This window comes from Protomyctophum parallelum (genome assembly GCF_964188405.1).
Source record: "Protomyctophum parallelum genome assembly, chromosome: 10".
Classification (NCBI taxonomy): Eukaryota; Metazoa; Chordata; class Actinopteri; order Myctophiformes; family Myctophidae; genus Protomyctophum; species Protomyctophum parallelum.
The window spans coordinates 12,363,405-12,376,690 of NC_139704.1; the positions used below are offsets into that span (position 1 = coordinate 12,363,405).

At 43.4% G+C, this 13,286-nt stretch overlaps 1 protein-coding gene across 1 annotated transcript in view; it reads right to left on the reverse strand.

Moving 5' to 3' along the window:
* Positions 1–1,948: 1,948 nt before the first annotated feature.
* ccdc85a (coiled-coil domain containing 85A) overlaps positions 1,949–13,286 on the reverse strand; it is a 42,365-nt gene continuing 31,027 nt past the window's right edge. Inside the window, exons 3-4 of the mRNA XM_083775279.1 lie at positions 3,764–3,821; positions 1,949–2,570 (exon numbers count right to left, since the gene is read on the reverse strand). Of these exons, the coding sequence (XP_083631405.1) occupies positions 2,555–2,570; positions 3,764–3,821 (74 nt within the window). The 3' untranslated portion in view covers positions 1,949–2,554. The remainder of the gene's footprint in view (positions 2,571–3,763; positions 3,822–13,286) is intronic.

A 13,286-nucleotide genomic window follows, 5' to 3' on the forward strand; every position in this document is an offset into this window, starting at 1 on the left:
TGCTAGGGACCCCATACAAGATTTGTGTTGTTAAAATGTTTCTAAAATAGTTTTTTTTTTAAATAGCATATGTATAAAATAGCATATGTATAAGCTCACAATGCATCACTTCACCACACATTGTGAGATTGTGGATCAGCTTATTTTCAAATAACCGTCGTACAGTATATAGGGTAAAAGTGGTTGAACCGATGTTTGATGCTACGGGAAACACATCTAGGACCCCTGGGGATCCCTGGATGCCATACTGTCCATTGGAATCCTCCTCAGGATCCGTCTCCTCTCCTTGTGATCTTGTCTGTCCTTTCTCTCTCTCCACTGTACTGTCCAGCGGAATGCCCATGAAATCATCTTTGCATGAATATTAAAGTCCTGACGTCACTCGTTCATCCCCTGGTTCGCACAAGTTTTTAAATGTGGAGATTGGAGAATTTAAAAAATAAATCTTGTTTTTATCGTCTCATAGTGGTCCAAAAATAAAGAAACTGTCTCTGTGATATTATCGGGAAGGTGCAGGCTATGTATATCGTCAGTCACTCATATTTGATGCAGTCTGATTCTAGTGAAAATGTACTGTAACTAATTCAGCGGCAGTAACATTTTTAGAACACAGTTCTTATTTGACGTGATATACAAAAAGTCTATGTGAATTCAGAATGGGTAGAAGAAAACGCAAACCAGGTAGGATGTGTAAATTACGTCAGACTTCGGTGCTCTTGACTCTATGCACAGCAGCCATTTTGGAATTAACTCTTCTTACTACTGGGCCTCTTCCGACTTCCTTCAAAGGTGTTACAGATGATACTAATTAAGGCTAGCTGTTCCATTTAGCATACAGTGCCATTTAGAATTAGAACCCACTAAAGGACATTTTGAGACCCACTGGTGTAGCAGAGTGTTTCCAGTATGCCAACATGCACAATAGCAGCAGCACCCTGACTCTGTTTGACGAACGTAACAGAGCCTTAATTACTATTAGTATCATCGGTAACAGAAGAGACACGGAAGTAGCAAGAGTTATTGTATGTGCATTGAGCCTAACAATATTCACATGCCATGAGAAGAAAGAATCAATGTGTCCTTGCACATAGCCATGCCAAATTGAGTTACATTTCATTACCGTCTTACAAAAGGATTTCATTACATTTCTTTCATTACAACCTGCCACCATGACATGAATCAAGATTGATTCATTGACCATAATGTGAATGTATATGTTTTTTAAAGACAGTATTGTTGTATGTTGCTTCAAATTCCATTCTATACCTTGGAATAAATTAAAACCCTCCACCTGCAGTAATTACATGAAAAAACTGTCCTTTACAGTATGTCCCTTAATGCTCTCTCTCTCTCTCTCTCTCTCTCTCTCTCACTCAGAAGAGGTAGAACCTTTTTTTGTTGGCAACAGAGATTTCCTATTTGTCAGTTTCTCTTTGTGCAGAGCTCCATTCATCCGTCTTCAAAGTTTTCCCCTTCCATCTCTGTGTCCATCATACAGTACTTGCTGGGTCTTAATTTCTCGGGGACGATGGGGTCTCTCTCTGTGTGTGTGTGTGTGTGTGCGTGTGTGTGTGTGTGTGTGTGTGTGTGTGTGTGTGTGTGTGTGTGTGTGTGTGTGCGTGTGTGTGTGTGTGTGTGTGTGTGCGCGCGCGTGCGTGCGGGTGGGTGTGTGCGTGCGTGTGCATGTGCGTGCGTGTGCATGAGGGGGGGGGGGGGGGGGGGCAGGGTGTATGGTCCCTCTTGGGCAGTAGGGTCTCCAGTGGTGGACAGTAACAAAGTACATTTTTTGGATACTTGAGACTTTCACTCCACTATATTTCAAAGACACATATTGTACTTTGGACTCTACTACTATTTCTAGGAAGGGGGGGAGTACATTATGAATTAACCACTATTTCAAGCAGTGAATAAAAAACAGATTTGTCAAGCTTGGGACGTATTGTGAGCTTGTAGATCTGTTGTTTTCAACATTTGAATACAACATTTCTGGAAAGTCTTATATAATGCAGTCAGCAATGCATTGATAATAAAAAACAAAATGTACTTTGTAATTTGTCATTTTTATGTAGCTATATTTTTAAAGCATGTACTTTTGAATACTTAGAGCACTTGCTTTTTCAAATCAAGTACTCCAGTACTTTAACTCAAGCACACATCATCTGACAGAGGAATGTTCTCTCGTTGAGTAATATTTGACCATGAGTATCTATGCTTGAGTTAGTACTGAGTTAGTACTGTGTTAGTACTGTGTTAGTACTGAGTTAGTACTGTGTTAGTACTGAGTTAGTACTGTGTTAGTACTGTGTTAGTACTGTGTTAGTACTGAGTTAGTACTGAGTTAGTACTGTGTCCACCGCTGATGCTCTCTCTGAGGGTGTGTGCTCTCTCACTGATGAATGCTCTCTCCGAGGGCTGTGCTCGCTCTTGGTGTGTGTTGTGTCTCTGGGGTGGGGATCTCTCTGACGGGATGGTCTCTCTGAGTGTGTGTGTGTGTGTGTGTGTGTGTGTGTGTGTGTGTGTACTGTGCAGCATGTGATCAGGAGGCCTGTTGTGGTCAGGAGGCATCATAGCTGAAAGACAAGAACAATACAGCCATGTCACTCTCTCTGTGTGTGTGCGTGCGTGCGTACGTGTGCGCGCGCGCATGGAGTGTTTGCTCAGCAGAATGAGGAGTTGAGGACCCTCCTCTCCAGGTCCTGCAGCTGATTTATTTTCCCATTAACGACTTGCTATCATTAAATATGAATGTCCTGCTCCCATCATGCATCAGTCAGCCTACAGGCCACAGCAGAGACTGAGGTCGTGACCCCAGCCACCCCCACCCTACACAAATCATAAATACATTGCACACTAACTTACAAAACATATTCATGTTATTTAGGGCTGTCAATCGATTAAAATATTTAACTCGATTAATCGCATGATTGTCCATAGTTAACTGTGATTAATCGCAAATTAATCGCATATTTTGTATACGTTCTAAATATACCTTAAATCAGTGGTTTTCAAGATTTTTCATATCAAGGCTCATTATTTATTCTGCATTTGAGACACGGACCACCATTTGATGAGATTTAGCCTTCCAGACCCAAACTAAAGAACTGTATTGATGTTGGCCAATGGTACCATTACGAGAGATAACAGGCCATGTTGATCAAAATAACATTTTTTCTAAGTTTTCTAATTGTGTAGACTCACTGGGAGAGAGAGAGGGGGAGAGAGAGGGCTCACTGACTGCCTGCATTCACATGCATGCGTCTCTCAACCATTCTGTCAAACTTCACAGTGCGTTAATCGTGCATTAAAAAAATTAGTGCCATTAAAAGGATTGTGAGTTAACTAGTTAATAGTGCGTTAACTTTGACAGCCCTAATGTTATTATAATGTGACATTGTTAACTTTGCGCTGTCCATAAAATCCTCTAAAATGTCAGAAACATTCAACCATCTTGGCTCTCTGACACATAGTACATTTTCACTTGTAATTTACGAAATAATTCTGTGATTCCGACTGTCAGAATGGATTACAAATAGGGTTGTCCCGATCGGATCGGGTGATCGATCGGAAATCGATCATTTTCAAATGATCGGAATCAGATCGGGAGCCAAGAAATGTGATCAGGACATCCCAGTATCAATATTATATCCATATCATGATATTAGACTATTGTGATATGTTCTAAATATATTATAAATATCAGATTATTTTACAATTAAGTATAAATAATGTGTGTGTGTGTGTGTGTGCGTGCGCATGAACTCACCTGTCCCAATGGTTTACACTCCTACATGGGTGGGTACAGCACCCTGCCGATATCAGTGCTGTGAAAGGAATCACACAGACAAAATCAATAGACATGATCAATACAGATGATCGGGCATCAAAATAACAGTTACTGCAGGACTCCACAGTTCAATATAAATCTGATTCAGAGATACCGGTTGTCAGTATAGACAAATTCACAGAGGCTTGCCTGGGTGCGACCATTACTGAGGTGTACCATTAAGTGCAGCAGCACTGATTAGCTACACCTTTTTCCAAAAAGTGTGCAGTATTTGTTAAAATCATGCTTTTATGTGGGCATGCCCACATACGCCTGGTTTGCTTGGTGGGTGGTTGTAGCTGTAGTTGTATGATAAAGGGAGATTGGTTAGGGGAGGGGCTGATAGTGTGATGTCACTACTATGGTTTATTTCATTGGCCCGTTTGACTGTCAAGGGTTCAGCCTGCAGGAAGAAACCCTAAATACAAAGTTAATACACGATTGCACATAACAACGACTCCAGGGTGTCTAATGAGGTACTGTCACCTCATAGACACATGAAAAACTGGAAAAACTGTGGCACTATAATGGGTTACAGTGCGTTTCATGGCATGAACGTCACGCCTGCTCCACTCCACTGTGGGCATGTCGCAGATGCACTTAGTGGGTGTGTCCCACTTCTGATTTACAGACCTCTGACGGAACTGACCACTCGGTGCTGTATGGAAATAGCGCATTTAATCGAGTGATCGCTGGTGTAAAATCAATCCGAATTGGGCAACTATACGTGGTCTATTTTGTGCCTAAAATGAATAGCTTATCTACAGTCAAGCTGTAAGACGTCGGACACCAAGCCTCTCTGTTTCTGTCGGCCACCCGTGAAGCGCTGCTGCTGTGGACGGCTGCTGCAATGACAGCGGGAGTGCAGGACCTCTGTCTTGTGCGCTGTTTCACAGCTACCCCTTATGGCGAAATATGTAATATGTCTGCCGTTAAGAGACTACAAACATGATCCACGATAGTATTAATAACCTAAACCATAGTTTTGTGCTGTTGGACTATATTGTGGATTTAGTGACACACACACTTGCACACACACACTTGCCCACGCACACACACACCACTCCAGATGGTTCTAGGCAGCAGCTGTCCCCAGCAGCAGTGCTTGACGGGCAGCCAAGAGAAACAGACCGGCTCGATGTCCATTTTTTACAGCTTGATTGTACACAATCTATACAGTTTTGTCACAACATGGACCACATTATTTGCTCTATGGTGATTCATTTCTCACCTGCAACCTCTAGGTGAAGACCTTGTCATGGATATTCTCGACTGCAGCAGTCCAGATAAGCTGCATGTCCACCTGAAGTGGTGTCGAGTTTCACCCAATGCGGAAACGGTTGCTAGGTAGTGATTGGCTGTAGTCCAGCCAGCTCAGTACACGTCTAATTTGCATAATATTGAGCAGAACTGTTGCAAAACTTTTTTTCCGCCCCGCCTTTTCCGTGCTGCTCCCAACTCCAAGATCCTTATGTGCAGCAATTCGGCCTGCTTTCGCCTTGAGCATAAGTTTCCGGGAAAAACTGTGTGTGTGTGAGTGTGTGTGTGTGTGTGTGTGTGTGTGTGTGTGTGTGTGTGTGTGTGTGTGTGTGTGTGTGTGTGTGTGAGTGCGTGAGTGCGTGGGTGTGTGAGTGTGTGAGTGTGTGTGCGTACGTGTGTGCGTACGTGCGTGCGTACGTGTGTGCGTACGTGTGTGTGTGTGTGTGTGCACTGTGCAGGTGCACAGGCCAACACACACACAACACAAACACACACACCAATAGGCCAGCACATAATGGTCAGGGTGAGCCCTGATATAAACACGTTTACACACGCTTCACACCCACACTCGCACGTGCAAGACTACACACACACACACACACACACACACACACACACACACACACACACACACACACACACACACACACACACACACACACACACACACACACTGTTCCACTCATCCAGGAGACAGCAGAAAGATTATATTACTCCACCTCTCTCTCTCTCTCTCTCTCTCCCCATCCCTCACTTAAAATCACACCATATCTGGGTGGCAGCACTTCCTGTTAACTGTCTTCCACTCCTTCCTGAGCTTTTGTGACAGTTGCCATATAGATTGTCTGTACGGTATGCCTGCCTTCCTGTCTTGCCAGTCTCGATCTCTCTCTCTTTCTCTCTCTCTCTCTCTCTCATATGCTTTCTCTAAATAGTCTAAAAGTCTAAATACAGTAGTCTTTCTGCCTCCTTAAACCAAATAAACTCTAGCTAGGTTTGACACCATGTCAATTCTATTATAGGCTGTAGGCTGATTTAGCTTATATGTTGACATTGCTCTGAATCTGCAGTCTGCATATCTCACAAAGTACTTAATTCCTAGCTGCATTATACTGTGTTAATTCCAACTCCAGCGGTCATGGTCATTATATTCAGTTCAACTCCAGCGGTCATGGTCATTATATTCAGTCCAACTCTAGCGGTCATGGTCATTATATTCAGTCCAACTCTAGCGGTCATGGTCATTATATTCAGTCCAACTCCAGCGGTCATGGTCATTATATTCAGTCCAACTCCAGCGGTCATGGTCATTATATTCAGTCCAACTCCAGCGGTCATGGTCATTATATTCAGTCCAACTCCAGTGGCCATGCCAGTGCAAATGGAACTTTATCTCCCTAGTCTTCCTCCTTGTCACTTTCCTTCACGTCCGAAGAACGTGACAGCCAATAGTCCGACAGCCAATACTCAGACAGCCAATACTCAGACAACCAATACTCAGACAACCAATACTCAGACAACCAATAGGTTAGCTCAACCGTCTGGGCACCTAGACTGCCAAGCCAGCCGGACGGCGTGCCGTGGGTTCGACTCCCAAGCCCAACGGCATTTCCCATGTGTCACTCCCCATCTCTCTCCCCCTTTCTTGTCTGTCTACTGTCACTATCAATAAAGGCATAAAAAGCCCCAAAACAAATCTTAAAAATATATAAATAGACAACCAATAGTCCCACACCCCAACAGCACCACTCAGTTCAGACGGTTCTGATGTTTTGCATATGAATGAGTTCCTGTGTGGTGATGTGCAGGTTTGCTTGTGAGTGTGATTACATGTTTGTATGGTTTGTATTGTTTTTTGTAGTGTCTGTTGTAATTTAATTTCATGCTCACACCCATTGACACACTACCGGTTCTGTTAACAAACCTGCTAATAAAGTATGCAATCATGCAATACTTAATTTACCCCTGTGGGGATTAATAAAGTGTATCTCATCTCTCTTCTGTACCTTCTTTACAGTATATCATGTTCTTAGCTATATCTCTGTTGTCCTCCCGTCTCTCTTTCTCCCCTATCTCTGTTTCATCTCTTGCAGTATTTCACTTTCCCATCACTCTCTCTCCTGTGTTGACCTGATCTCACATCTGCTTGCATCCCTGAGGTCCTGTCGCAGAGAGAGAGAGAGAGAGAAAGAAAGACTAACATCCAGGTCTCTGTTCGACCACAGCCGTGTGATCTGCTCCAATGTGTGTGTGTGTGTGTGCGTGCGTGCATGTGTGCGTGCGTGCGTGTGTGTGTGCTGCGCATAAAACATACTATGTGTCTGTAATCCGTCACCTGTACACTTTCACTGCTCAGCCACACGCTACATCTCCTATGCAACTAAACTACAGTAGACAGATTTAAAAACATATGTAATCCCAAAATCCCTGTTGATGCGCCTCACGTCCTGCATGTCTTTCCTCACCCATTAAAGATCACATTGTGATTAAACAGCAGAGGCGGCTAAGTATTGGAGGGTTGGGGTCAGGTTAGTGCAAGAATACCACAGGCTCTAGTTACTTCCATGGCCTACTGGCAGCATGCACAAGACATCTGATCGGTCCAGACAAACAACCGACAGACAGACAGACAGACTGACTGACTGACTGACTGACACTGACTGGAAAATAATTTGTTCCTTCATATTATGCAAAGAAGACACACGCACCCTAGTTTGATTGTTGTTTTCACACCTGCCTAAAGGAACCGTTCCAAGATGGTAAATGCACATTAGAGCTTAATTCAACCAGACTCAACAACGCAGGTGTGAAAACGCCTCAAATGCCTCAATGTCTCCAATCAAGCAGAAAGTACAAAAACGATATCTGTGTATACTCGGGAACATACTGTATGAACAGATGCACACCTTAATGCATGTACATAGATATTATGGGCTCCATTTTCGTCTGATCTTTCTAAATATTTCTAAATCTGATTGTTCTAAATGTTTTGGGATTTAGCAGTGGGGAAGGGGTGTTCCCCCACTAAAGTTGGTATTTTGGTTACCTGTCTAAATCCCTAAAACACCTCCGTTACCCGTTATATTATGCATAGGTGTGGTTTGGGTGTTGCAATAATTAAACCAATCACCAGTCCACGTGCCATTGCCTTTAAGAGATCCCTTATCCGTTGCCCGTTAGTGCTATATTGCTTCATAGCCTTACAGTCTATAGCCCATGGAAGACTGTTGTGTTACTGCCTTGAAGTCTCACTTGTGCTCCATGCAGGCGCGCGGTGCCCCGTGCGCGCCGCTCTTTACCAAACTAATTTGGCATTACGGGTGCTTTGAAACTCCACTATCGCTTTCCCAAATGTGTGTGACCAAAATAGCAATTTAGGGGAAAGCGTGCCAGCACGCCCATGACCACCAGCTAGTGAACACAGAGAGAGACACACGCAAACGCACACACACACACACACACACACACACACACACACACACACACACACACACGCACACACACACACACACACACACACACACACACACACACACACACACACACACACACACACACACACACACACACACACACACACACACGCACACACACACACACACACACACACACACACACACACACACACACACACACACACACACACACACACGCACACACACACACACACGCACACACACAAAGAGGCCGAAGTTGAATATACATAACACATAAATCAGACACGGGAAGGTGAGCGTGATGTGTGTCGGTCCATCGTATCCAGGTGAATATGAGGTCCATTCATATGTAAAATGCCCTGTTTTGAAATAATGTCAGAAAAGAGCTTCAAAGCAGCATGGAAATCAGCTGCCAGAGAGCAGCTGTTGGCCTAGTTAACTACCATGAAAACACACACACACACACACACACACACACACACACACACACACACACACACACACACACATACAGGCCACTTTCATACAGAGATTTTATACAGATATGCTCAGTGTTAATTTTACTCCAATTGTCACGATACGTGACGTTTTCTGTTGTGCTTTTGTTTTGTAGTATTTTTGGTCCCTTGGTTTCCTCTGTTGCTTTTGTTACCTGTGTTGTCTCACCACTACCCTGATTACCCAAGTGTTTCCACCTTGTTGTCTCCACCAGGCCGAAGGCATGTGGGGAGAGTATGTTTTGCACTCCGTCCGTCCGTTTGTGTGTCCGTCCGTCCGTCCGTCCGTCCGTGTGTCCGTGACAGGCTAATCTCGGCCACCGTTAACCCGGTCGATGCCAAATTTTGCACACACACTCCCTGGATGCCAACGATGAACCTCTGCCCCAAACTTTCCAGAACGGCCTGTTATAGCGCCACCAAGAGGCCGCTTTGTGCAAAAACTTCACCGTTAACCCGGTCGATGCCAAATTTTGCACACACACTCCCTGGATGCCAACGATGAACCTCTGCCCCAAACTTTCCACAACGGCCTGTTATAGCGCCACCAAGAGGCCGCTTTGTGCAAAACAAGTTTTTGCACAGTACACCTACAGATTTTGTCCAAACATCACGCAAATTGGTACACAGTCTCTCTAGAGCCATTCAACAAAACGGGTCTTTCAGATTTATCACACTCCATCCTGATTGGTTAACATTGGCTTCCAAAGTTCACAGGAGTGCTCAGTTTCAAACGAAATGCTGCAAATCATGAACACATCGCGTGATTTCCGTGAAATTGTGCACCCACATTCCCACTAGGCCGAGGACGAAATGCCACATGAACAATTTCAACTCAGCCTCAAGGTGGCGCTATAACTGGCCGAAAAGTGTTTTTACCTCTAACTGCACGGATCTGTGGATAACCTGGTGGAGACCTGTGCCCGGAAGGGCACTTTTTCTAGTCTTGTTAGTCTTTTAGTCAATCATTGTGTTGATTATCTGTTGAGTTCACCTGTGTCTTTGTGTATTTATACTCCCCTGGTTTTTCATTTCCTTTGTCAGATCATTGGTGTATGGTCTATGTTAAGTGTGATTTTGGATTTTGGAATAAACCCTCTAGCATTTAGACTTCTCTGCCTCTGCGCCTCCCTGTTCTGCACTTGGGTCCTACCTTATTGATTCACACCGTGAAACCAATAATATCTAAAACATTTATGCCAGGATTTCAAATAAAAGAAATGGGTGCAGATTGCACAAGGGCATATAAGATTGCAAATCTCAATGATTATGATTTATTGATGTCCTTCCAGATAGTTACAGTATCATCTTCCAAATTCACACTTTTATAGATACTTACAAATACGGCACTCTATTACAGTAGTTCTACTCAATTATCATTGAGTAGAACTACTCATTATAATAGTCATTGCAAAACCTAAGGCATAAGAAAATGTATGATATTGTAATGGCTCATTCAAAGGCCTAATACAGTACAATGTTGAAAGTTCAATGAGAAAGAGATTTTGGACTTCAGACAAATGATAACCACTGGATACAGCTTTTAGGAGACGCCCAGAGAAAATACAGGTATTAATTATAAATATATCCATAGGATATATAATACATCTCAGTGTTGATTCTGTCGACTAAAACTATGACGAAAAATGGCCGTCGACTACCTTATTTCATTGAGAAAAACTAAATAAAAACTCAAATGTTATAAGGAGGGACTAGTGGAGAAGGGATTCAGTAGAACTGAAAAGACAAGTCATTTTATCTTTAGTTGTTTACAAAAACAATCTTCTGGAGATCTGGTTTTAGTTTTTTGCGGGTACAGAATATCATAAAATGATCGCTAAGCCTGCATACAATCGATTAATCGCTGTTAAATTAATCAATTAAACTTAACAGTTAATAATGAATCGAAAATTCTGAGGTTCTATCATTGGATGGTTTTCTGTGCTGTCTGTGCGTGCAAGTGGCCGGTGAAAAAAAGTCCCCCCCCCACCTTGGAAGCCACAGAAACGTCTCTGCTTTTGCATGTGATGTGACAGACAAGAAGTGGACTGCAGTGCAGATGTGATTTAATGTAATGTAATGTAAAACTCATTGTACTTAAATGTTCACAGAAAAAGTCGTTACTGCACCAAAATAATTGCTTTATGTATAAAACCCATGAAGAAACGCACGCACACACGCACGCACACACACACACACAGTCACACAGTCACACACACACGGACAGAAAGCCTCTGGCAGCATAATAGTGTGTCATCACAAGTTCAATTTTGAGCACACACCCACATAATGCTTTCTCTGATTCTATCTCTCCCTCACTCTCTCTCTCTGTCTCCCCCACTCTCGCTCTCTCTCTCTCTCTCTCTCTCTCTCTCTCTCTCTCTCTCTATCTCTCTCTTAATCTTTTCTCTTATTTCAATTCAGCACAAAATGCTTTGTTGGCATGACAGTGGAAAGATAATATTGCATTGGCATCAAAATATGAATAATCAACATTTTTAGACATTCAATCCGTGCCCCTTCCTTTTATCTGTGTTTACCGGTAGTTATTTTTCTCTCTTAACCTTCTATAGCCTATACCTAGTTAAATAGTCTCCTTTTTCCTTATTCGTCTATCTCGATTCATTCCTTTTAGGTTGCTTATTTTGTACTCCTTTTCCTTGGCCTCTCTCTCTCTCCCTCTCTGTGTGTGTCTGATAATGTTAACACTGAGGCAGATGTTTCTCTGTTGCAGTGTAGAGATCTATTGATGTGGCTTGGGAGATCAGTACTCTCCACAGTCATTGGTTGTGCCTCCAACAGCAAGAAACATGCATCCTTGTGTTATCAACACACACACACACTCACGCACGCACACATATGCGGCACACGCACCCATACTGTATGCTGCACGAGCACACAGACGCACGCACGCATGCATGCACACACACACACACACACACGCACACACACACACACACACACACACACACACACACACACACACACACACACACACACACACACACACACACACACACACACACACACACACACACACACACACACACAGGCTTACACACACACACACACACACACACACACACACACTCCCTCTTTTATGGGCGTTTGTCTCTCTGTCTTCTCTCCAACAGTACAGTCCCCTAGTTCCCTGTACTGTCTCTGATCTGCAGTAAAAGTGTCTTCTGTCTGGTTGGAGAGTTTATGGCTAGGTCTTCAGCAGAGCACAGGTTGCTATCTGGATTGATACCTTTTACATTTAGTGACCTTTGGTGCCGGCACCGAAATGTCAAGTCCAATGTTCCACGGGCATGAGTAACTAAGGATTATAATGTCAAGTCCAATGTTCCACGGGCATGAGTAACTAAGGATTATAATGTCAAGTCCAATGTTCCACGGGCATGAGTAACTAAGGATTATAATGTCAAGTCCAATGTTCCACGGGCATGAGTAACTAAGGATTATAAGATGAGTACGGGTCAGTGTCATCGCATAGATATTTGAAAATGGCTGCACTATGGGAGACGAGCAATGAAGTTGAAGGTCAATGAACTGAACCGAACCAAACCAAAATGTCCTTGTGAATATCAAGGCATTCTCTACCCATCCATAGCGGGATGGGTGTGTATGACTCTTTGGAACATGAAGTATACGTTAGTTCCATTGATCCAAGCTGGGACACAATCGATTGATTGATCATTAAAATGCACCGCAACAATGCCCTGAATGTGAAGTCCTGGTTCCTGTACCATGCTTGTACTGCAGTGTGACTATCCACCAGGCCCCCCGAGCGGCTGGCCAGCGTTGAAGCCACGAATAGTGCGTCAAAAGTGACCTCAAAGTTGAGACCGCGCTCGAGCCAACCATAGAGTTATAATGGTACTTCCGGCAGGCTTCAAACGCCACTGAGCAACTTCCATTGAAATGATATGCTGGGAGCGGTGTTATCCGGTCTCTAGAACTCTATGCTGTCCACATTTTCCTAACAGCAGCGTCCTCAAGACTCTTGTTGTACATCTGTTGTCCATTATCCTTCGGCAGGATGCTAAACTCTTCCCGACTTAGTCATATATGTAAGAGTAGACTGTCATCAAAATGCCCTGGTAAGGGTATACAAAATAATGTATATAAATGCACTTCAGACTGATGCAACACTGTAGCGAGGCTTTACAGATGCATTTGCGTGTCATTTTGAACCTAGTCCACCTACAGTATGTCCTTTACTGTATGTCCTGACCTTTAGTATACAGTACAGTACAGTACATGTCC